This window comes from Zea mays, chromosome 8, assembly GCF_902167145.1.
Source record: "Zea mays cultivar B73 chromosome 8, Zm-B73-REFERENCE-NAM-5.0, whole genome shotgun sequence".
Taxonomy (NCBI): Eukaryota; Viridiplantae; Streptophyta; class Magnoliopsida; order Poales; family Poaceae; genus Zea; species Zea mays.
This window is the reverse complement of record NC_050103.1, coordinates 117,961,745-117,986,371: the sequence shown is the minus strand read 5'-3', so window position 1 is coordinate 117,986,371 and position 24,627 is coordinate 117,961,745. Positions and strand designations below refer to the sequence as shown.

General features: G+C 47.7%; 1 protein-coding gene and 1 pseudogene across 2 annotated transcripts; one reads left to right on the top strand and one right to left on the bottom strand.

Moving 5' to 3' along the window:
• Positions 1-16,848, top strand: part of LOC103637203 (uncharacterized) — a 45,995-nt pseudogene extending 29,147 nt beyond the window's left edge.
• Positions 16,849-17,927: 1,079 nt separating this feature from the next.
• On the bottom strand, positions 17,928-21,407 carry LOC103635752 (ERBB-3 BINDING PROTEIN 1). 2 transcript variants are annotated; one of them, XM_020542577.2, is made up of 10 exons: positions 21,085-21,407; positions 20,874-20,970; positions 20,381-20,465; positions 20,145-20,294; positions 19,904-20,057; positions 19,494-19,709; positions 19,280-19,416; positions 19,105-19,196; positions 18,680-18,862; positions 17,928-18,193 (listed from the first exon to the last, which is right to left on the bottom strand). In XM_020542577.2, exons 2-10 carry the CDS (start codon positions 20,968-20,970, stop codon positions 18,129-18,131), a joined length of 1,179 nt encoding a protein of 392 aa, XP_020398166.1. In that variant the 5' UTR covers positions 21,085-21,407; the 3' UTR covers positions 17,928-18,128. The 2 variants fall into 2 exon arrangements, 1 of the variants encoding a protein (XP_020398166.1); XR_002264167.2 differs by having other exon boundaries at positions 17,957-18,193; positions 18,680-18,939; positions 21,085-21,314.
• Between the last annotated feature and the right edge of the window lie 3,220 nt (positions 21,408-24,627).

Sequence of the window (24,627 nt, the reverse complement as noted above, 5' to 3'; positions counted from 1 at the left end):
CGCCTAAGGACCAGTTTGTCATCACTCCTTACCTATACTCTTATCAAGTACAACCACTCGAGACTGTATGAGCGGTTGCTCAATTTGAACTTGTATGGTCCGAACCCCAGGGTTATGATGGCTGGAGAGCACCGGGAGGATAAGGAGGGGGAATGTTTTGTACGGTTTGGGAATGGTGGTGGCCTGACTCCTTCTGGTATAATCGTTAAGGTAAGGACGTGCAAGGAAAGAGAGAGATTCGGCATTCGGATCTCACGATGGTGAGATTGCAGAAACCGGACTAGTGGGTAAAGTGTACACCTCCGCGCAGAGTTTGAAAAAAACTATTCGAATAGTCTGTGTCCACGGTATGGATGAGTCATGGCATGGATTTGATAATTAGTGTTTTGTTTTCCAAAAATGCTTTTGAAAAATGGTTTTAAAAGGTCAGGCGGTTGAGTCGTGAGCTATGGTGGACGGGAAGTTCAGTAGCTGTTTTTGAAAATGAAAACCAGTGGGAAACTACTGAGATACCTGGATGGTTTAGTCCAGGGGATTATGCTCTATATTGAAAAACTTTTTGCTCCTTTGGAAGAGGATGTGCTTTGAAAAATACAAAATGTTTTACAAAATAACCCTGCATCAAATATTGCTATTTCTGCAAAATATTCTGAGCTCCACATACTCCATGCATTATATCTGATTTCCCCATTCCGTGGGTGAAGGTGGGCTGCTGAGTACGTAAGTACTCACCCTTGCTTATTTGTTGTTTTTCAGAGATGGAGGTCGTTGATCGGGTAAGAGTTACGCATGTTCCCAACCTTGCCTGTGGCTGTTGGACCGCTGATTTGCTTCGCTACGTATATCGAGTTGCTTCAGCTCCACTCTGATGATATGTCCCGAGTTGTGGACCAACTCTTAAAGTTGATCGCCACCTTTATAGGTTTGTCTCGTTTAAGCAGATTTGGAATCATCTGATGTATAAATGTGTTTACTAGCCACCTGCGACTAGTAATTGTGTCACATTTGAGTCCCAGAGGATTGGGGCGCTTCAGAGATTGAAGGTTGGTTTGTTAACAGTCCTTACGTGATTACACCCAGCCTTGGCAAAAGCAGCAGTCGTTCCATGAGAAGCCACTAGCGCGCAGAAATCATCATGACCAATTGTAACTTCGTCAAGAACAACAATTTCTTTCTCAATACATCCAAGTGCTCCGGGAATATCTTCAACAGAAAGGTTGGCTTCTTCGAACATAGCTTCGACAGAATTGAAGACATTTTTTAGCCAAGCAGTACATTGAGTTGCAAAGCTGAAAGATTTATCCCGAAGAGCTTTAAGTGCTTCACTCAGCTTAAGATTCTTTTCAGCCTCAGCCTTGATTGTCATGTTGAAAGGGAAATAGGGTTAACCTTTTCCTATAAATAATTTTGGTGGTTGAATGACCAACACAAATATTAGACTAACTAGTTTGCTCTAGAGTATATGATATACAGGTGCATAAAGGTTCAACACAAACCAATAAAAGATCAAATAAAGGGTTCAAATTCAAGGAGCAAAAGAAACTGAAGAGTGCCCTGGTCTGGCGCACCGGACTGTCCGGTGTGCCACTGGACAGTGTCTGGTGCACCAGGACCGTACAACTCTAAACTCGCTACCTTCGGATTTCTCAGGCCGCGCTCCGCTATAATTCACCGGAATGTCCGGTGCACCAGTGGAGCAACGGCTACCAGCGCAACGGTCGGCTGCAACAGACACCTGCGAACGCTACAGTGCGCGGAGAAGTCAGAGCAGACGCTAGAGGCACACCGGACAGTGAACAGTGACTGTCCGGTGCAGCACCGGACTGTCCGGTGCCACTAGAAGACAAAGCCTCCAACGGTCGACAGCGCCCGAACCCTAACGGTTGGGTGATGTGGCTGGCGCACCGGACTGTCCGGTGCGCCCATCTACAGCAGCCTGCCCCCAACGGCTATGTGTGGTTGAGGGCTATAAATACCCCCAACCACCACCACTCCAAGCATCCAAGTTTCTAGTACTTCACATTCAATACAAGAGCTAGTGCATTCACTCTTAGACACAATTCAATAGAATCAAAGCCTCTCCAAGTCCCAAATCCATTCCAATCACCTAGTGACTAGAGAGAGTGTTTTGTTCGTGTTCTTTGAGCTCTTGCTTCTTGGATCGCTTTCTTCTTCCTCATTCTTGTTCTCAAGACACTTGTAATCAAAGCGAGAGACACCAAGTGTGTGGTGGTCCTTGCGGGGTCTAAGTGACCCAATTGATTAAGGAGAAAGCTCACTCGGTCTAGGTGACCGTTTGAGAGAGGGAAAGGGTTGAAAGAGACCCGGTCTTTGTGACCACCTCAACGGGGACTAGGTTCTTTGGAACTGAACCTCGGTAAAACAAATCACCGTGTTCATCCACTTTATTTCTTTGTTGATTTGTTTTCCCTATCTTTCGGACTCGAATTTAATTCTAATGCTAACCTCGTCTTGTAGTGTGTGCTTAAGTTTATAATTTTCAGATTCCACCTATCCACCCCCCCCCCTCTAGGCAACTTTCACATGTTTAAAGCTTCGGATTCATGGCTAAATCGACTTGAGTTCTCTTTCAAAAGTGTTTGTGCTCCCTTCAACTCTTTACTTAATCTTATTCTGAGCCCGAGCTTTGGCAAGAGGGCCTTCGGTCGATTTGAGCAAGTTGTCCTTTTCCTTCAACGAATTTTCAAGTTCCTCCATCCTTTTTCCAAGCCGCTGATAACAAATTCATTCTTTCTATCTTCGTCATCTTGCTGCATTTTCAGAGCCTTGCTCAGCAGTAAGCTCTGAAAGACGAATTGAATTAGATCTTCATTAATGAAATGCTTAAATCAGCCTGACGAAGGAAAAATAGTAGAGAAGTTATACCTTAAATTTTGAGTAGAACAAGATGCATATAACATGTTGTCTTCTGTAACAGCTAATGTCTTTTTCTAGCTTCAGAAATCTGATGATCTTTGACAGTGTGCTCACAATTTTTGCTCCAGCGTGATCACAGATACATCCTAAAATCTCTTCATCCACGCCGTCAAAGAGAACGGAGCCAAGCTAATAGCAGCCAGATATAGCAAATTCCTTCAATTCTGATATATCCTCTTCGGAAAGCTGTTGGCAACCCAGGTGCCGAAGATTGAAGCTTTTGTCTTCCGAAGAGGCTTCCTCGGTTCTCTTTTCCTTTGATGCTGAAGTCTCTGCAGCAATTGCCCCCCAGTACTTTTCCCAGGTGCAACGTTAGTAATAAGTCTATCGATTTCTGACATGGTTGTACCAAGGGGACCACCACTATTTTCAGCTTGTTAGGGACTTCGTCAGCTATAGCAGGAGTAACCTCCTTTCGAATTGCTGGAGGAGGGGTGTCAAGGATAGCCCTCATCACATTCATCATCCGACGCTTCTTCTGAGTGTTCCCTCAGCTGGGTGCCAAAGGATCCTTATCTGCCTCTGTTTCGGTACTTCCCTCAACATTTTTCTTCTATGGCTGTAATAAGCTTGTTAGATCTGATCCTAGAGGACTTAGCATTGGGAAAGGTAAGGGTGCAGTCATTACCTCGAGAATTTATGTCACGCCAATGGAAGCTACCGAAGGGGTCTTTTCTAAATGCTTTGGCGGAGAAGGTCCCTCTTCTTCTCCGTGGTGAGAAGATATAGCCTTTCTTTTCTTTGGTGTCGAAGGCTCTGGTGTCAGCTTTGGCTTCTTTGTCAACCTTTTCTTCTTGCCTGCTTCAACACACCTCTGCGCTTGCCTTGTCAACACAGTTACAACCTTTTTCTCTTCAATCCTCCGGCTTTTTCAAGTTTTTCATAGTCAGGGTACTCAAAGCCTAGGGCATCCATCACCCGATTCAGTCTCCGCTTCTCTTGTGTGCCAAAGGCGGCTGTCATTAATTGATATTCCTTCTTCGTATAATTTCCAAAAAATTCATTGCACATCTTCTCTATTAGTTCCAACCATTCAGCACATGGCTTGACGAAGGTTTTTTTAATTTGAAACGATAGGGAAGTCATACAAGTTCATATTTATTCCCTTCTTCTTTTGGCATTCCCCACCCACTAGACATTGGAAAAGTTCTATTGTCCAGGTATTCTTGCACTAAATCCCGAGTACTAATATGCGCCGCAACAACCCTAAATTCCACTTCGGCTAACTGGCAGGGGGGCTGAGCTGCATATTGCACCGTGGCCGTGTCATGCCGAAGCTCATTCTCAAGGGACTCATCACCATAGTCATAAGCTTCTCCCTCTTTTCTCGCCAGCTTTCACGTAAAACCATTCATTTGTCCTGCCAGTCGGTCAATTGGTACGATAACCAATCACAGGATCTTTGGTATCTTTTCGGTACGCAAAATTGTAGCATCCGAAGTTCTTATGTAACCCATTAGCTCTAGCCTTCGTCTGGTAGTGGAGTTCGTGCACCCGGCAAAATCCTTCAGCATTGGCACTCTTCACTTGGCTTCGGAGAGCCCATATATACACACTAAGTCTAACTATGGCATTTGGGGTAAGTTGATGAAGACAGATCTCAAATTTCTTTAAAACATCACCAATCATCTCATATAGAGGGGATCGAAGACCTGCTCTTAAAAACTACGACTTCGTCATTCCTTGGTTTCAGAATCACTTCTTCCCCAGCAAACTGAACTAGATCGTCATCATGCTTTCCAACATATCCTAATTTCTTCATTAAAACCAGATCTTCCGCTTTAACCGTAGATTTTCCAAACTCAATATGGCAGGGTTTGCTAGGACCTAAAGTGCCATCATCATCCTCGTTATCACTGTCAGCTTCGACAGTTGGAACGGCTTCGGCAATAGCAACATCTTCTGTTGGAACTGGTTATTTTTATTCTTGTACAATCAACCCAGAACATTTTATCATTTCTGAGATGGGTGCTATCTCAGAAGTTCCAGCCTCTTCTCCTTCGCGTGCTACTCTGGCAGTAGAACTCACTCTAGCCATTTCAGTTTTTATGAGACGAAGCTACACTCAACTAGTTGGACGTTTGTCCAAAGCTTATACAGCAAGTTCGCAGAAAGTAGGAAGCTTCGGCTTCAGTAAAAAATTTCAGCAACACAACGGCGCAGTAGCAATGAATGTTGTGGTAACTTCTCATCAGCTCGTCTATTTATATAGCCTCGCAGGTGAATAAGGCGAACCGTCGAGACGCGCGTACTGGCTGATTGGTGTACCGGTAAGCGTCGTGAATTTTATATTCGTTTTTGAATAACAACTCAAGGAAGGTGTTTTCGGACCTTCGGCATCCAGAATCCTTCGTATTTTTGCGGATCGAGCTCGTTATGAAAAAACGACCTAGCATCGTGAAGGGGCTATTGTTGGGGGTCTTCTTCTCTGTCGAAGGTCCTAAAGACGAAGATATCATTTGTAAAGTGATGTTGAGGATCTTCTTCCCCGCCGAAGGTCCTCGAGACGAAGACATTGTCTAACAGCGATAATGACGAATGTTGAAGTTACAGCCGAAGGATGACAGCTTCGGCTTAAGGTGACGAAGAAGATCAAGCATGTTGCCGAGCCAAAGAGGAAAAGACTAGTTAATCTCTAATGATTTATGTTACGATTATGAGTACATGTTAAGGTCGTAAATGTATTTTTACTCGGGCTGCGTCCCGTGCCTATAAATAGGTAAACAGTACCCCGTATTATTCACGCTGGATTGTAATCGCTCTCGCGTCAACACATTCAATCAAGCCAAAGGTATCAATGTAATATAAATTTTATTAATGTTCATTTGTATATCATGAAATAAATATCTCTACTATACCTTAAGTTGGTATTGTAGGCGTCCACCAGTTGCTTCACCACGGCCCCGTCAGGCGCCCCGCCAGCCCCGCGCTGTCAACGTCGAAAAATCCGCCTGATCCCCGCGACGCCAACGCCTGCACACGCCCCCGCGAGCCTGCCTGGCAGACACGCACGCCCCGCCTCGCCCGCGATCTTCGCTATCGCGTCTTTCCCCCGCCCCCTGCAAAACCGCTCCGCACCCTCCCCACACACACCTCGCGCCGCCATCTCTTAGGTCAAGACATATCTGTGTTTGGTGGCCAGGCCCCGTCGACCTTTCCACACCCCTCATCCTCCCGCTCGGAGAACGCCGTCCTCAAGGCCGCCTGGTACAGCTCTGAGCTCCTTGGCATCGCCGCGTCGCTTCTGTAACGCCCTGAATTTCGAGTTGAATTTTTTCTTTTCTCTATCGCTCGCTAAATTTGGGCGTTACCCCTCTTTCCATTTCTTTTCGCTAAAACCTCACCCGACTTCAAAACTTTAGGTTATGTGATAATAGTAAACGCTAGGGTTATTTTCTTTGGTCTGCTGCACCATGACGAACCATGCATTTCTTTGATTGTTTGAACGTGTGAAAGCATTCATATAGAAAATAGATATAAAAAAGGAAAATCTTTTCTTCTCTCTTTCCCCCTCTCCTCCCATTTCGGCCTAGCTGCCCCCCCCCCCTCTCCCTTCCCGCTGTGGGCCCCGCGCTGGCCAGCCGGCCCAGCCGCGGCCCCCCTCGCCCCCCCCCCCCCCCCCGCGCCCCGCTTTGGGCCCAAGCCGGCCCAGCCGCCCCCTCCCCCCAAAATTCCTCTCCCCTGCGTGCCCCGCCTGTCATCCCCCTCCCCCAAACCCCTCTCCCCTGCCCAACCGCCCGCCCCCCTCCCTGCTCGCCCAAGCCGCTGCCGCCCTCCCCGCTCGCGGTGAGGCCCTCCCTTCCCCCTCCCCTCTTCTCCCTCCTCTCCCTTCCCCTTCCCCGCCCGCCCGCCCGGCCCCGCCTCAGCCCCGCCCCGCCGCGGCCGCGCCCGCCCAGCCCCGCCTCGGTCCCGCCCCGTCCCGGCCGTGCCGCCCCGCGCCGCCCCCGGCCATGGCGGCCCCTGCCCGTCGCGCCCGCGCCGTTCCCCGCCCCGGCGTGGTGACCGGCTGTGGCCTCGCCGGCCATGGCGCCCGCGCGGCGTGCCCCGCCCCGCCCGCCCGTGCTCGCCCGCCCGTCCCGGCGTGTCCCTACTCGCGTTGTGATGGCCCCGGTGCGGCCTCGAGCTCGGCCCCGCGTGCCTATGGCGCGCGGCCTTGAGCTCGGCCAGCGCGCAGCCCCGACGTGTGCACGGCTAGTTCGCGACGCGTGCATGCAGCCTTGCGCGCGTGCTCGCGTAGTGCACGGTGCCTTGGCACGGCTCGCCGTGCCCTGTCTACCCCAGACGTGCCCGTCTACCCCCCCTATATTTTATGCGCGCTAATCACGTTGTTCATGTTAATAAAATAGGAAACTCAATTTAGAAATTGGTTACGTTAGTTAATTTATATAGTTAATCGTCTATCTCATTTAATGTTGATCTACTAAAAGTGGTCACGTTTCTATTAGTGCATGTAGCTAATCCTTATTTTTGGAGCTAAGTAGAACTAGAGCACATAACGTTTAGTTATTCTTCTACCCGTAATGCGCCTCGAGCATAAGCTTTAACCCCTGTGAGACCCTCCCCCGTCTCTTTCTAACCATGGTAAATGCAATATTCCATGTCATATTCTATGCACGTTTAATCTACTTGTTCTCTTGTATGGTGTACTGTTTGTTTCCTAATTTGAATGGATGGATGTATGTATGTTTGCAATCGCATAGAGAACGATTCGGTCGAGGAGCCCGAAGAACTCGCAGGAGAAGCCCCTGAGCAGCAGTTGGTTGGTGGAGGCAAGTGTCCCTTGACCTATCTCTGTCCTATTCATTCTTTAATTCACCTTCCGCATTACACATTTATACCTAAGGATTGACTAGCTCTTGGTTATCCATGTCCTTGTCTACCTATCTGGGTTAGATTATTATTGCTTAGTCTTATGCTATTGCTCAATTCTAATCAATGAACATGATGAGAATGATCAATGATACGCTGTTTTCCCCTCTCCTTATTATGATGTTATACTTGTGGCCTTTAAGGGGGCTCGAGCGGTTTCTCGAGTGCCTCTCCATAAGGACCTGTTCTTTGGATGACCGCCCGGGAAAACAGTGCAACCATGAGGGTGGAATGGGGTGCCCTTAGCTGAATAATTAGAGGATCCGGGGTGTAGTTCGCTTAGCCGTTGTGCCGTCAATGGGGCTCGGTGTATGCGGCTCGCTCTGCCAAGTTTGGGTTCGCCCCTTGGGGAGGAGTGTGGTGCATTTAGGAAACCTAACGGGCGGCTACAGCCCCAGGGAATCTTTGTAAAGGCTACGTAGTGATGCCCTACTGGGTCACCTTGGTAGTGATCAATGGAGAGTCATGATCTCCGGGCAGAAAGGGAATCACGGCTTGTGGGTAAAGTGCATAACCTCTACAGAGTGTTTGAAAACTGATATATCAGCCGTGCTCGCGGTTATGAGCGGCCAAGGGAGCTCCAGTGATTAATGGTACTTGATCAGAGATATTTTGGTTTATAGGTGGCAATGAGATTGATGGTTCTTGTTATGACTATGGTACTGGTAAGTGGTATTCTTTCCGTTTGGAAAGGGTACATCGGGCTAATAACTCGGGTTAATGTTAAAACCTGGCTTTCTACTAGTAAATAATAATCTGACCAACTAAAAGCAACTGCTTGACTTACCCCCCCCCCCACATAAAGCTAGTCCACTATAGCCAAACAGGATACTTGCTGAGTATGTTGATGTGTACTCACCCTTGCTCTACACACCAAACCCCCCATCCCCAGGTTGTCAGCATTGCAACCACTGCTCAGGAGAAGATGAAGCTGTGGAAGGAGACTTCCAGGAGTTCCAAGACTACGATGAGTTCTAGGCGTGGGTTAGCGGCAACCCCCAGTCGGCTGTCTGTGAAGGCCGCGTTTATCTACGTTTCGTTTTCGCACTTTGATTATTTGTAAAGACTATGTGGATGTCTCAGACATATGATGTAATCGACTATTATTTCCCTTTTTAATACTATTTGAGCACTGTGTGATGATGTCCATGTTATGTAACTGTTGTGTACGTGAATTGCTGATCCTGGCACGTACATGGTTCGCATACGGTTTGCCTTCTAAAACCGGGTGTGACATAAGTGGTATCAAAGCCGTGCTGACTGTAGGACCGCTAACCTAGAGTAGAATGGTCGTTCTAAGGACTATAGACCTCTGTCCCTGCCTTGACTTTGATATCCCTTCAAAAGTTGGTCATACCGACCAAACCTATGTTCTACTATATATTATACCTCGCTGAAAATTATGTTTTATTCTAATCCTTCATTTATTTATGATTCATTACTTCTGGTCATATTAATTATGTTCTCACTCTTTTGCTTGCGGTGTCTTTTGTAGATGGCTCGTCTTAGACACACTGCACGAAAGTCTGTCATCCCCTTCTTACCCTCCCGCCTTGCTGAGCGTCCGCTTCGCCGTCCCATGGCCGGTCAGTCCAGTCACTTGGAGAGGCTGCACCACCGCCTGCATGAGGAGCAGGAGCGTCGACGACAGGAGCAGCAGGGCTCTTCTTTCTCGCTCCAGCAGGAGATAGATTCCGTGAGGAGCTGCTCCCCTGTGCTTCCTCTGGAGGCGCCCCCTGCACCACCACTGGGCGCCCCAGCCTCTGGAGTAGCTGGTGGAGGAGACCCAGACGACGGAGGTGGCGACGACAGCTCGAGCCACGACACTGACTTCTCTGCTGACCAGGAGCCGGAAGGATGGGTTGCTCGACCCATCACTCGCGACGCTGCTCGCGGGTGTCACTTCCATGATGCGCTCGACACCCTGCTACGTCGGGCACTTAACCGATGTACTTGGTCCATCGAGTATCGCTGTGTGGTCTACCAGCACAGTCGCGGGGTCTACCCGGACCGCTGGGAGGCAACCTGCTTGGTGCGCCGTCCGGAGAACAGTCTCTAGGGTGCTGAGGTCTGCTCAGAGCACTATTCTATCTCTGAGCGGGACTCAGCTGAGGCGGCCATGCAAGATGCCGCACGGCGTGCGCTTTCGCACTACTGCTCGGTTTTCGGTGGGGTAGCTGATGGTCTCAACCTGAAGTATTACCCCTACCGTCCATCTAGCAGCACAGGAGGTGTGATTGTCTCACCTGTTGGTGAGGACAATCCTAGGTTGAGCAGCACAGTCAACCTAGCCACCATGCTAAACACGGAGCTAGACCATGCGCTAGACGAGCTGAGTAGGGCTCGTGCTGAGATCGCCCTGCTGCGGGCTGAGCGTGCGGAACGTCGTCACCTGGATGATGGTTCCCCCGCTCCCGTCGGGACTCAGCACCCGTACCGCTCACATCGGCGTGGACACCAGTCTTTTGGCAATCCCGACTGCAAGACCAAGATAAATCTAGAACCATAGATCCTTAGAATCGGATCTTGTAATTAATACGAAATATATACGTAGAAGCTACAGTCCTAGTGTTAGTCTCGCTCTTAGTTAGTCTTAGTTAGACAGGGTAGTTTGCTATATCCTGTGCATTTATGTTTGTCGTGATGAACTATGTTTGGTTTGGATCTTTGTAATGACTGTCACCAGAGTGTGGGTATCCCCTGCATTTTGGTTTACCTATTATATTATTGGAGTTGGTTATCTAGTTGGGAAACCTTTTATTCCACTTTCCTCTTTATCTGAGAAGCTGTGTTGGTCTGTGTTGGAGATCAGTGAAGATGCTCATCTGTTCAGTGTGGTGGAGAATTCTATACTCTTTTCTTATGCTGCAAGATTTGCAAGATCAGTTCTGATGTGTGGTTGCATTCTGCAGATGTCAGAGAACAGGCGCAGAGGAGGAAGGCGTGCTCAGCAGGAGCAAGCCGCTCAACAGGAAGAGGTGCCCCAGCAACAGCAGCTGTCACCCCCGCCCCCGATGTCGATCGAGCAGATGTTTCTGATGCAGACTCAGGCAGTCCAAGCCATCGGTCAGACTCTGGCCGCCATTCAGCAGCAACAGCAGCAGGCACCACCTCAGCCTCAGATGCCTCAGATGCCTAGGGACAAGCGTGCTGAATTGATGAGAGGTCATCCCCCAACGTTTGCTCATTCTTCTGACCCCATGGATGCTGAAGACTGGCTGCGCACTGTGGAGCGGGAGTTGCATACTGCTCAGTGTGACGACAGGGAGAAAGTCATGTATGGTCCCCGTCTGTTGAGAGGAGCAGCTCAGTCATGGTGGGAGTCTTATCTCGCCACCCATGCCAACCCCGACACCATCACCTGGGAAGAGTTGTGGCTTACTCGTCCCGACAGCTGAAAGTTCATGAGAAGAATTACCCAATCCATGATCTAGAGTTGGCAGCAGTGGTTCACGCACTGAAGACATGGAGGCACTACCTGTATGGACAGAAATGTGATGTTTACACAGACCACAAGAGTCTGAAGTACATATTCACTCAGTCAGAGTTGAATATGAGGCAACGAAGATGGTTGGAGCTGATCAAAGACTATGAGTTAGAGATTCATTACCATCCAGGCAAAGCGAACGTAGTGGCAGATGCTTTGAGCAGGAAGAGTCAAGTCAATCTGATGGTCGCTCGGCCGATGCCTTATGAGTTGGCCAAGGAGTTTGACAGGTTGAGTCTCGGATTTCTGAACAACACGCGAGGAGTCACAATTGAGTTGGAACCTACCCTGGAGCGGGAAATCAAAGAAGCACAGAAGAATGATGAGAAGATCAGTGAGATCCGGCGACTGATTCTAGATGGCAGAGGCAAAGATTTTCGAGAAGATGCAGAAGGTGTGATATGGTTCAAAGACCGCTTGTGCGTTCCCAATGTCCAGTCTATTCGGGAGTTGATTCTCAAGGAAGCTCATGAGACAGCCTATTCGATTCACCCTGGCAGTGAGAAGATGTATCAGGATCTGAAGAAGAAATTCTGGTGGTACGGAATGAAGAGAGAAATCGCAGAGCATGTGGCTATGTGTGATAGTTGTCGGTGGATCAAGGCAGAGCACCAGAGACTAGCTGGATTGTTGAAACCGTTGCAAATCCCTTAGTGGAAATGGGATGAAATCGGTATGGATTTCATAGTCGGATTGCCTCGCACTCGAGCCGGCTACGATTCCATTTGGGTAGTAGTGGACCGTTTGACCAAGTCAGCCCACTTCATACCTGTCAAGACCAACTACAGCAGTGCAGTATTGGCAGAGTTGTACATGTCTCGGATCGTCTGTCTTCACGGTGTGCCAAAGAAGATAGTGTCAGACCGAGGAACGCAGTTCACCTCTCATTTCTGGTAGCAGTTGCATGAAGCCTTGGGCACACATCTGAATTTTAGTTCAGCTTATCATCCGCAGATAGATGGTCAGACCGAAAGAACCAATCAAATTCTTGAAGACATGTTGAGAGCCTGTGCGTTGCAAGATCAGTCCAGATGGGACAAGCGATTGCCTTATGCAGAGTTCTCCTATAACAACAGTTACCAGGCCAGTTTGAAGATGTCACCATTTCAAGCGCTCTATGGAAGGAGTTGTAGAACTCCGTTGCAATGGGATCAGCCTGGAGAAAAGCAGGTGTTTGGGCCAGACATTCTGCTTGAAGCCGAAGAGAACATCAAGATGGTCCGAGAGAATCTGAAGATAGCTCAATCAAGGCAGCGAAGCTATGCAGACACAAGAAGAAGAGAGCTGAATTTCGAAGTTGGAGACTTCGTCTATCTGAAAGTGTCACCGATCAGAGGAGTCAGAAGGTTCGGAGTCAAGGCCAAGCTAGCACCCCGCTACATCGGTCCGTATCAAATCCTCGCAAGGCGTGGAGAAGTGGCCTATCAGCTCAGCCTACCAGAAAATTTGTCTGATGTGCATGATGTCTTTCATGTGTCCAAGTTGAAGAAGTGTCTGCGAGTACCAGAAGAGCAGTTGCCGGTTGAAGGTCTTGAAGTCCAGGAGGACTTGACCTACGTTGAGAAGCCAACGCAAATCCTTGAGACCGCAGACAGAGTCACCCGAAGGAAGACCATCAAAATGTGCAAGGTCAGATGGAATCATCATTCAGAGGAAGAAGCAACCTGGGAGCGTGAAGATGATCTGATGGCCAAATACCCTGAGCTCTTTGCTAGCCAACCCTGAATCTCAAGGGCGAGATTCTTTTAAGGGGGATAGGTTTGTAACGCCCCGAATTTCGAGTTGAATTTTTTCTTTTCTCTATCGCTCGCTAAATTCGGGTGTTACCCCTCTTTCCATTTCTTTTCGCTAAAACCTCACCCGACTTCAAAACTTTAGGTTATGTGATAATAGTAAACGCTAAGGTTATTTTCTTTGGTCTGCTGTACCATGCCGAACCATGCATCTCTTTGATTGTTTGAACGTGTGAAAGCATTCATATAGAAAATAGATATAAAAAAAGGAAAATCTTTTCTTCTCTCTTTCTCCCTCTCCTCCCATTTCGGCCCAGCCCCCCCCCCCCCCCCCCCCGCGCCCGGCCCAACTGGCCAGCCGGCCTAGCCGGCCTCTCCCCCCCCCTCTCCCTTCCCGCCGTGGGCCCCGCGTTGGCCAGCCGGCCCAGCCGCAGCGCCCCTCGCCCCCCCCCCCCCCCCCCCCGCGCGCCCCGCTTTGGGCCCAAGCCGACCCAGCCGCCCCCCTCCCCTCCCCCCCAAAATTCCTCTACCCTGCGAGCCCCGCCTGTCATCCCCCTCCCCTCCCCCAAACCCCTCTCCCCTGCCCAACCGCCCGCCCCCCTCCTTGCTCGCCCGAGCTGCCGCCGTCGCCGCCCTCCCCGCCCGCGGTGAGGCCCTCCCTTCCCCCTCACCTCTTCTCCCTCCTCTCCCTTCCCCTTCCCCACCCGCCGGCGCTCTCCCGCGGCGTGGCCGCGCCCGCCGCCCGCCCGGCCCTGCCGCGGCCACGCCCGGCTTGCCGGCCCTGGCCGCACCCGCCCGGCCCCGCCTCGGTCCCGCCCCGTCTCGGCCGCGCCCGTCCCCGGCCATGGCAGCCCCTGCCCATCGCGCCCGCGTCGTTCCCTGCCCCGGCGTGGTGACCGGCCGTGGCCTCGCCGGCCATGGCGCCCGCGCGGCGTGCCCCGCCCCGCCCGCGCGCGCTCCCCTGCCCGTGCTCGCCCGCCCGTCCCGGCGTGTCCCTGCTCGCGTTGTGACGGCCCCGGCGCAGCCTCGAGCTCGGCCCAGCAATATGGCGCGCGACCTTGAGCTCGGCCAGCGCGCGGCCCCAACGTGTGCACGGCTAGTTCGCGACGCGTGCGTGCGGCCTTGCGCGCGTGCTCGCGTAGTGCACGGTGCCTTGGCACGGCTCGTCGTGCCCTGTCTACCCCAGACGTGCCCGTCTACCACCCCTATATTTTATGCGCGCTAATCACGTTGTTCATGTTAATAAAATAGGAAACTCAGTTTAGAAATTGGTTACGTTAGTTAATTTATATAGTTAATCGTCTATCTCATTTAATGTTGATCTACTAAAAGTGGTCACATTTCTATTAGTGCATGTAGCTAATACTTATTTTTGGAGCTAAGTAGAACTAGAGCACGTAACGTTTAGTTATTCTTCTACCCGTAATGCGCCTCGAGCATAAGCTTTAACCCCTGCGAGACCCTCCCCCGTCTCTTTCTAACCATGGTAAATGCAATATCGCATGTCATATTCTATGCACGTTTAATCTACTTGTTCTCTTGTATGGTGTACTGTTTGTTTCCTAATTTGAATGGATGGATGTATGTATGTTTGCAATCGCATAGAGAACGATTCGGTCGAGGAGCCCAAAGAACTCGCAGGAGAAGCCCCTGAGCAGGAGTCGGTTGGTGGAGGCAAGTGTCCCTTGACCATTCTTTAATTCACCTTCCGCATTACACATTTATACCTAAGGATTGACTAGCTCTTGGTTATCCATGTCCTTGTCTACCTATCTGGGTTTGATTATTATTGCTTAGTCTTATGCTATTGCTCAACTCTAATCAATGAACATGATGAGAATGATCAATGATACGTTGTTTTCCCCTCTCCTTATTATGATGTTATACTTGTGGCCTTTAAGGGGGCTCGAGCGGTTTCTCGAGTGCCTCTCCGTAAGGACCTGTTCTTTGGATGACCGCCCGGGAAAACAGTGCAACCATGAGGGTGGAATGGGGTGCCCTTAGCTGAATAATTAGAGGATCCGGGGTGTAGTTCGCTTAGCCGTTGTGCCGTCAATGGGGCTCGGTGTATGCGGCTCGCTCTGCCAAGTTTGGGTTCGCCCCTTGGGGAGGAGTGCGGTGCATTTAGGAAACCTAACGGGCGGCTACAGCCCCGGGGAATCTTTGTAAAGGCTACGTAGTGATGCCCTGCTGGGTCACCTTGGTAGTGATCAATGGAGAGTCATGATCTCCGGGCAGAAAGGGAATCACGGCTTGTGGGTAAAGTGCATAACCTCTGCAGAGTGTTTGAAAACTGATATATCAGTCGTGCTCGCGGTTATGAGCGGTCAAGGGAGCTCCAGTGATTAGTGGTACTTGATCAGAGACATTTTGGTTTACAGGTGGCAATGAGATTGATGGTTCTGGTTATGACTATGGTACTGGTAAGTGGTATTCTTTTCGTTTGGAAAGGGTACATCGGGCTAATAACTCGGGTTAATGTTAAAACCTGGCTTTCTACTAGTAAATAATAATCTGACCAACTAAAAGCAACTGCTTGACTTACCCTACCCCCCCCCCACATAAAGCTAGTCCACTACAGCCAAACAGGATACTTGCTGAGTATGTTGATGTGTACTCACCCTTGCTCTACACACCAAACCCCCCATCCCCAGGTTGTCAGCATTGCAACCACTGCTCAGGAGAAGATGAAGCTGTGGAAGGAGACTTCCAGGAGTTCCAAGACTACGACGAGTTCTAGGCGTGGGTTAGCGGCAACCCCCAGTCGACTGCCTGTGAAGGCCGCGTTTATCTACGTTTCGTTTTCGCACTTTGATTATTTGTAAAGACTATGTGGATGTCTCAGACATATGATGTAATCGACTATTATTTCCCTTTGTAATACTATTTGAGCACTGTGTGATGATGTCCATGTTATTTAATTGTTGTGTATGTGAATTGCTGATCCTGGCACGTACATGGTTCGCATTCGGTTTGCCTTCTAAAACCGGGTGTGACAGCTTCTCTAGCCCGCGCCGTCTTCGTCTCCGGAGGGGGACACTAGCGGTGGCGGTGACGCAGAGGGCGATGCGGCATCGGCGGCGGAGGCCCTGGACCTGGACCGCGCGGGAGTGGCCGAGGCCATCAAGGCGGACTTCGCGCGGTCGTACTTCGTCACAGGTCTCAATCTTCTCCGATGAACTGTCACGGGGTACGTACTAGAGCTTCATTAATTATCTTAGAACGGAACGGGCGTGTGCCGTGTGCGTTCCGGCTTGTTTCGTAGGGAATCTCACGCTGAGAGCTTACGAGGATGACTACGAGTTCGCCGCCCCGGCGGGCTCGTTCAGAGGCCTGCAGTGGTTCAAACGGAACTGCACCAATTTTGGGTCTCTGCTCGAGAAATCGAACTTGAAGCTCACCAAATGGGAGGACCTGGAGGTACGTGCGAACCGCACACCACCAGCAACCAAAGTCTATGACTTTGTAATTTGAAATACGGAGATTGTCAACCATTGGTGGTAAAAAAAACGCGACTGATCTGTGCGCCGCTGCTCGTTGCATCCGGTTGCAGGATAAGTTGATCGGGCACTAGCGTTTCAGTTGTGTCATGTCATTCCCCTGGAGGCCTATTCTGTCAGGTGATTCGAGTTTAGTTGAAGTGAGCCAAAACCAGGGCTTGATCCCTGCTGGTCCATCCATGTTATTGCCCAGCTCAGTTCGCCGGCTGTTTTTATGTGTATTTTGCCCTGACACGGTGTTTACTGTCGTCCCGATGTTTCAGCAACCGGATATACGGAATACTACTTCGGTGCTGAATCGGGGAAGGTGTGCAGGTACTGAAAACTTCTATGCACTTGTGTTCAGCGATCCTATAAAGGGCTCACGAGCATCAAGCATATTTGTAGCTAACCGCTCGATAGATGTTCTACAAGCGTATGTGGCGAGGACTGACAGCCCCTGTTGTCATCTAGACGATTTTTTATGTTTCGGTTCCTTCTTGTCCTGGCGCATATGTGCTCTTCCATTCATTTCTGATCTTCCTAGAATATAACAGATCTAATTGGGGATGCTTTCACCATAGCCGAGCTATTCTTTAATCATTGATTATTGTGACTGTAACTTCTGATTTCTCAATTTTCTATCTAAAGTTTGAGCTCCTAAAAAACTCTAGGAACGACAAGATGTCTAAGACATAAAATAATGTTTTGTATATTGTAGGGATGTATATTGTAGGGATCGTTTCACACTGTATCGGTGGACCTGGTTGGTATATTGCTAGAACAGTGATATATCTAATATAAAATCAGAAAGAAACATTGTATAGCAAAAGATATCAATGTTGATGTATTTATATAGTCGTCGTACAATTTATGGGTCGTAGTAACACACGAGTATTGTTTAATCACGAATTTTGCCATCATCATTGTACTCACCCCGTTCGTCGTCAATGCCCTGAGCTGTTGGAGGCTCATCAATTTGTATACCGTTGCAACGCACGGACACATACCTAGTATAGATGAATAAATAAATAACATATATTATCTCCATGAACTTTCATCCTCATAGATGATGGTGTGACCTTCGTTCGAAGATCATTATATCCGAAAATAGATAAGGGTTCGAATGACGAAAGTACTTAATATTTAACAATTATGTTATCTTGTTCTTAATTCATAGTCTTTAACAATTGTGTTATCTTGTCCTTAATTCATATTATTTGAGAACAAGTGACCAACAGATCTGATCCTTAAATCTTATAATGTAAAATTTAGAGCCTATTGTCACCCCTAATTGTATCTGGATGCTATATCGGCAGTGTATTAATGCCACAGTGTCCTTTGAAATGCGTTGTCAATGCAAGCACTAAAATTTCCAGTCTGGTATCAGCTGCGAGAAGTGAAGGGCGTGAAGTCACGAAGAACAGAGAACCAACACTAGGCATGCCTCGTAGATAATTATCTTTGTGCCATTGGATGCGATAATGTGCAACAGGATGCTTCGTTTCTTAGACACTAGAAAAAAGTATTCATTTTTTCGCAACTGAATGTAATATAACACCATCAGATGCAGCGAAGAAACAAGAGAGAAAATGCTGGGTGCAGTAATTCCAAAAATCAGAATTATTCTTGGCTTGTAGCATCGTTTGTCGCCTCCATGGGATCTCCTGCTGCATCTCCTTTCTTGCCTATATTCATGAGAATGAGAATAAACATAACTAAGTACAAAAAAAAATTATACAAAATAAACAAGCATAGACAAGGCACAAGAGTTACGTAACACAAAAAACATCCAAAACATATCAGCGTGTAAGAGCAACTCCAAAAGACTATATCCTTACTAATTAATATGAATAGAGATTTTTGTAAAAAAAAAACATCCAACAGCTTATTTAAATGGTTATCCAAATATAGTCTTCTACTCCGGGTTTCTCGCTAGCTAAAGATAGAAAACATGAATGGATCTCTAGAGTGCAAACAAGGTATAGAAAAACTATTGGAGATTGGAAAGATATACAAAGTGGTTTTATGTAAATGACTCTACAAATAATAATTTAGTGAGTGAAATCTAGAAAGACTCAATGCTCTAACTAGTTTATCAAGAGAACCAAATCAGCATGCAGCTCAGAGGCCACAAAATAATAAGTTTGGTGTACAGTGTACATGAGACAAACCTTTCTTCTTCTTTCCACCACCCTTCTTCTTTGATTTCGTCCCCAAAGCAAGCCATGCCTTTATCTCAGCATTGTCTTCAATGGATTTTGTTGGCTTTAACTCCTGTAGCGGATATGATGTAATCCTATCCGATCCATTGGGCATTAGCAGCACAGTGAACTTTATGTGTGCAACAAGGTCACCTGCATGATGCAACCACTTAATATGTTGTCTGATACAATAATCCAATAGGCGTGCTGGCATTAGAAGTTTGAAGAAACTGCAAATAAGCACATAAGTCAATCAGAACCAGCAGCCCACAAACCTTACAGGAGTTTCTACAGAACCAAAATGTGAAACTACCGTACGTTGAAAAACGAATTTAAGCAGTCAGGGGGGGGGGGGGGGGGGGGGGGTGGGTCAAGCAGTCCAGTATAATCTCTACCTGGCTTCTCATGAAGTACAGGGTACGGCTGCAATAGCTCATGGTTCATGCATTCCACCAAGCCTAAGCGTGCACGCTTCTCTTCTAATGCCCTATTGCAATCCATAAGCTCATGTTACAATAGACAACAAAAGTAGAACGCTTCAAAACTCAAATTCGTTGTGCAATCACAAACCTAGCAGTGAAGGGCATGATTGGGAACTTCTGGCTGATTTCACTGAAAATAAATCTTGACGCTTTCATCTTCAGGTTATAATTCTTGTCTACAGCCCTTTTGTAGATGGTGGTCTGCTTCTCATCCAATAACTTGGGCTGGCATGAATATTCAACGAAAATGTGGTCAAACATGGAAAAAAAAGCATCACATGCAAAAAAACAGAATTTCTTACCTTCCCCTCCCCAGTGCTGGTGACAATATCGATTGCATAGACTTCATTTTCTTCAAATTCAGCATCATCAACCTTTGTATCAGCATTGGAGACACTTAGCACAACTTTGTTACCATCAATCACAAATTGCTTCAGTTGATGGCTAAGAACACCTTCCACAATTTTGCAATCATAAACAGCAGCAACTTTCTGAATTGCTTCAGTAACATCCTTATTCTGAATATAGAGAGACGGGATTAGTAATGAAACGAACAAATCAGTACACACCCACAATATGATAAAGAAAATATTTAGTCAGGTCAACAGTTCAAACATCTTTCAAAGATATGCTTAGGGAGAAGGGAATAATGATAGATAATATATAACGTGTGAAAGAAAAGAAAACTTAAGGTCTTGTAAAACACTTATACCTTCTTCCCAGGTCTGACAAGCCTCATTGCAACTTCTGCTGCTGTGTTGGCAGCAGCAAGAACATCAGCTGCTCTTCCTGTGACAGGCCCATTTGCAATTACATGTGTATGTGCCACCACAGCAATAAAGCCATCAATATGACACCCCATGTCACTGCAAAAGGAAAACAAAATTTGTTGAGGTCCCCAGCAACATCTGCAAAAAAAAACACTATAAAGATAGTTGCAGCAAGACAATTACATTTTAACCATATCATTTTCTTCCAGAACTGCATCATCTGTGGTAAGCGGGGAGAAGTGGCAGACTGTGTTGTTCACAGAAACACAGGTTGGGAAAGCAATGCCCCTTTCAATCTTCCTCTTTGCATTCTTGTAGACATTCCCAGTTTGCCTATTCCAAACAATAAGCCCAAGTAAGGATGCAAATTAGCAAGAAAGAAGCAACCAAGAGCACTAAGACACAGAAAGATCTATTACTCTCTTATGAAAGAGTCACCCTTCTCACAAAGGTCAACAATCTTTGCTTTTGGCTTGCACTCAGACACAACCAGCTTCAGAGCGTCTGCAAAGGTGACAAAACATTTCAGCATTTCATTTCTGATACTGGTATGTATCATCAGGCCACAGCAAACACAATCACACGAACAAAGTCAATGCCACAACTTGTAGAACCTAATATTACCATCAGTGCACTTCTTGAAAACTCAAGATGCATACAAGGTAGATATCAATTCTGCTTAACGGGAAATCCATTCTCAGGTAAGGTAACAGCTAAAATCCAGCTACTACTAACAATTCACAAAGACTGTCAAACATCTAAATTGAAGGAAAAGTAACAATTAACAAACATCAGCGGGAACATATACTAGAAAAACTAGGCAATCCTCACGCGCGCTGCTTGACTGCAGACCAACCGTAAGAATGGGAGGTAATAATGTTAGAAGGGGCGCGATGAGACGAGGTTACTTACTGTTCAGGATTTCGGCGGCAGTCTTGTACTTGGTGACGACATCGTTGGAGGAGAGGTCGAGCTCCTTCTCCTCCCTGACCTCGTCGTCCGACGACATCTGCAGCTCACACCAACACTCAAACCGATCAGTAATGGCAAGAAAGTGACAAGAACCAAACGAAACAGGTCGAATAGAGCCAGAGAAACATGGAAGGGGACGGAAAATACTGACTGCTTCAATCCGAGGCGGAAGTCGGTTGCGCTGGGATGGGGCCTCGGGGCGGCGGCGGTGGCGGCGGCGGCGCCGGGTGAGAGGTTTAGGTTTAGGGTTTGGACTCGGGAGGGGGGATTACCGGATTAGAAATGGAGCGAGGCAGCCGGCGTCAGTCTCGGGGCTAGGAATTAGAGTTACACCATCTCGCTATTACACCTACTCTTCCTCATATTCAAACTACACTCTTTAAACCGTGTAAAATAGTGTTTTTAGTAACCATGGTGCAATGTATATATAGTCGCCAAAACACCTTTTACACCGTTTTGCACTGTAAATTATGTTGTTTGTATAGTGTAGTTTGAATATAGGTATAAATATGAGTAAGCTGCTACTGGATGTGGTCTTAGAGGTGAGAGGGTGTATCACTGGCCCCTAGGTCTAGGGGACGGCGAGTGGGTTCCCTGAGGGGTGCGACCGGTCTTAGAGGTGAGGAGGGCATATCACTGGCCGCTAGGTTCGAGGGACGGCGAGTGGGTTCGCTGAGGGGTAGGACTCGGATCGTCGGGACTAGAGATGTCAATGGAGAATTCCCTACTGGGATTAGACATCTCATACACATCCCTATGAAGCTATACCTATCACCATCCCCATACACATACCCATCATGGGTATAGGATTCATCACATCTCTATCCTCATTCGAGTATCGGGTCCTCAATGAGTCTCCATCCCGATAAAAAAGCATGATCATATTATATTTTATATGACATTAACACTCACACGACACCCAACAAAAATACATCACAAATAAATCTGACATGTAACAAGAAAAAATAATGTGCAAAACAACAAAAACAAAGTGACATGTGGACGGGTGGGTGAGGGTGGCTATCCTCTTAGGTTGGGTGGATGGGTGATTAAAAGGGTTGGGGAGTTAGGGTTAGTTGTTTGGATTATTGCCTATTGGGTGCACACATAATTTTATTGAGTGAATATTACTCATGGGTAATCAGGTTTGGGTTCTGATTTCCCGTACCCATACCCACATACTCAATGGGGAAGAATTTCTCCCAAATCTATACCCATGGGAATTAAAATCTTCCCATACCCTAACCCTAATAGAGGAATGCTGGAGAAAAGGTCATATGCCCCCCCCCCCCCCCCCCCCCCCCCCCGTTCAGTCTACTTAAAACATAAGTCGAGCAAGTTACATCAATCACAGGAAGTGAAGTCTACCTCAACCCGCACCGAAGGCAGCGCCTCGGTCGAAGAGCTGATGAAGGCTTGGGGGCGAAGGGACCAGTCGGCCAAAGCGAGGGCTCTTCAAGACTTCGCTTGCCACGAGTCCGAGTGCCGGCCTTCCCTTGCCTCGAAGACTCGGCAGCCCGAGAGAAGACTGAGGTCCCTGCACGCGTGGATTGCGGAATGGGTCTGCACGGCGCTCTGCTGGCTTACTCGGGCCCACGTGTAAGCCCACCCTAGGGTAGGGTTAATATTGTGTTTGTTCAGGTTGTACTTAACTCCGCTATAATGATCTGTAATGACCCCCAAGGGGGGAATTTTCTAGGGAAGGTGTAGGTAACTAGGGGCATAATTGTACTTATGAAGGCATGTCCACCCACCTGGTACCTATAAATACCCCTGCATTGTACATTAACAGGACACGTTTAACAACACTGTTGCCCCAACCCGTTGTGTTGCTGAGCATCTGAGTGTTCCTTCCACCCATTGCATGGGCCCACTTGATGTAACACCTCATAATTTTAATTTGGGTTTCTCCAACAATTTTAGGTTAGAATATCTCATAATAAGATAATTTGCTACATTTAGAGTCACATCTCCTAACTTGAATGTTTCTTAATTAAGATTAAAATAAAAGGATTTAGTTATTAATTTGTGGGTTTATATATATATATCCATAAGCGCTATCTAAAGGATTTTATGTACTAGATATTATTTATCTCGAACATATAATTTTTGTATATGAGTTTTCTATTCAAAAGTATTTTCAAAAAAATGGATAGTGTGTGAAGTATTCCCTATAGAATTATATGTTTTGAAGCAAGGATAAAAGAACTAATATAATCAAATATATAATTATTATTTGCATCATGCTTAACTTTTGCTTGCGCATTCAAATCAAGTTGAAATTCAACTTTTACTTGAATTAGCTTTAAAAGAAAAATAAAATCGAAATAAAAGAAAAGGAGAAAATTGGTGCTTGGGCTGAGTCCTCCATTTTCGGCCCAATCCCGCCTCACGCTCGTCTCCTCACCACAGAATTCTCCCACGCAGCCCACTTCCCTCCCTTTTCCCTTTTTCTTTTCTCTGGTTTCGCTGACGGTTGGGTCCCACTCTCCAAGGGCTTCTTGAGAGCACCTAGAGGGGGGTGAATAGGTGATCCTATAAAATCAAAACACTAATAGCCACAAAACTTAGTTTAACGTGTTAGTACGGCTAAGTAGCTTTGAAGCGAGTTCTTGTGAACACAACAATCACAGAGAAAGCAACACAAGAGACACGTGATTTTTATCCCGTGGTTTGGCCAAGTAACACTTGCCTACTTCCATGTTGTGGCGTCCCAATGGACGAGGGTTGCAGTCAACCCCTTTCAAGTGATCCGATGATCAACTTGAATACCACGTCTTTTCCTTTAGAGTATGTTTCCCGTTTGTGAGGAATCTCCACAATTTGGAGTGTCTCGCCCTTACAATTGAGATCACAAAGAAAGCACAGAGTAAGGTTGGGGAGAGAAACACACACAAGACTCAAAATTCGCAGCACAACCACGCACACAAGTCACAACTTGAGCTCGAAACACAACACACGGAGTTCGCAACTCAAATGGAGCTCAAATCGCTAACACAGAGAATCAAATGCGTGGAGTCGGAGTCTGGGAGTCTTAGAATGTTTCTTGTAAGCTCGATTTCTTCCTCCATGCGTCTAGGGGTCCCTTTTATAGCCGCAAGGCAGCTAGGAGCCGTTGGAGGCCAACTTGGAAGACCAAACTTGCCTTCTGTCGGGTGGTGCACCAGACAGTTCGGTGCACCACCGGACAGTCACTGTAGCTGTCTGGTGCGCGATATCCTTCCTTTTCTGGCGCATCCGACCGTTGGTCCTTGGGGTCGGTTGGCGCACCGGACACTGTCCGGTGCACACCGGACAGTCCGGTGTGCCCAACCGACTGTTGCTGCGGGCCACGCGTCGCCCGCGGATTGTGCGGCCGACCGTTGCGCTGGCGACTGTTGGCTCACCGGACAGTCCGGTGCACCAATGGACAGTCCGGTGAATTATAGCCATACGCCTCCGCGTTTTCACGAGAGCAGCTGGTTCACCGCCGGCCAGCCTGGCGCACCGGACACTGTCCGGTGCACCACCGGACAGTCCGGTGTGCCTGGCTGGAGCAGATACTTGTTGTTCACTGCCAAGTATTTTCCGATGCTTTTCTTCTTTTGTTGGCCCTGTTTCTAGCACTTAGACAAACACATTAGTATACCAAAATAATATACTAAGTCTAGAAACATACCTTACACTTTGATTTGCATTCTTCACTCATTTTGCA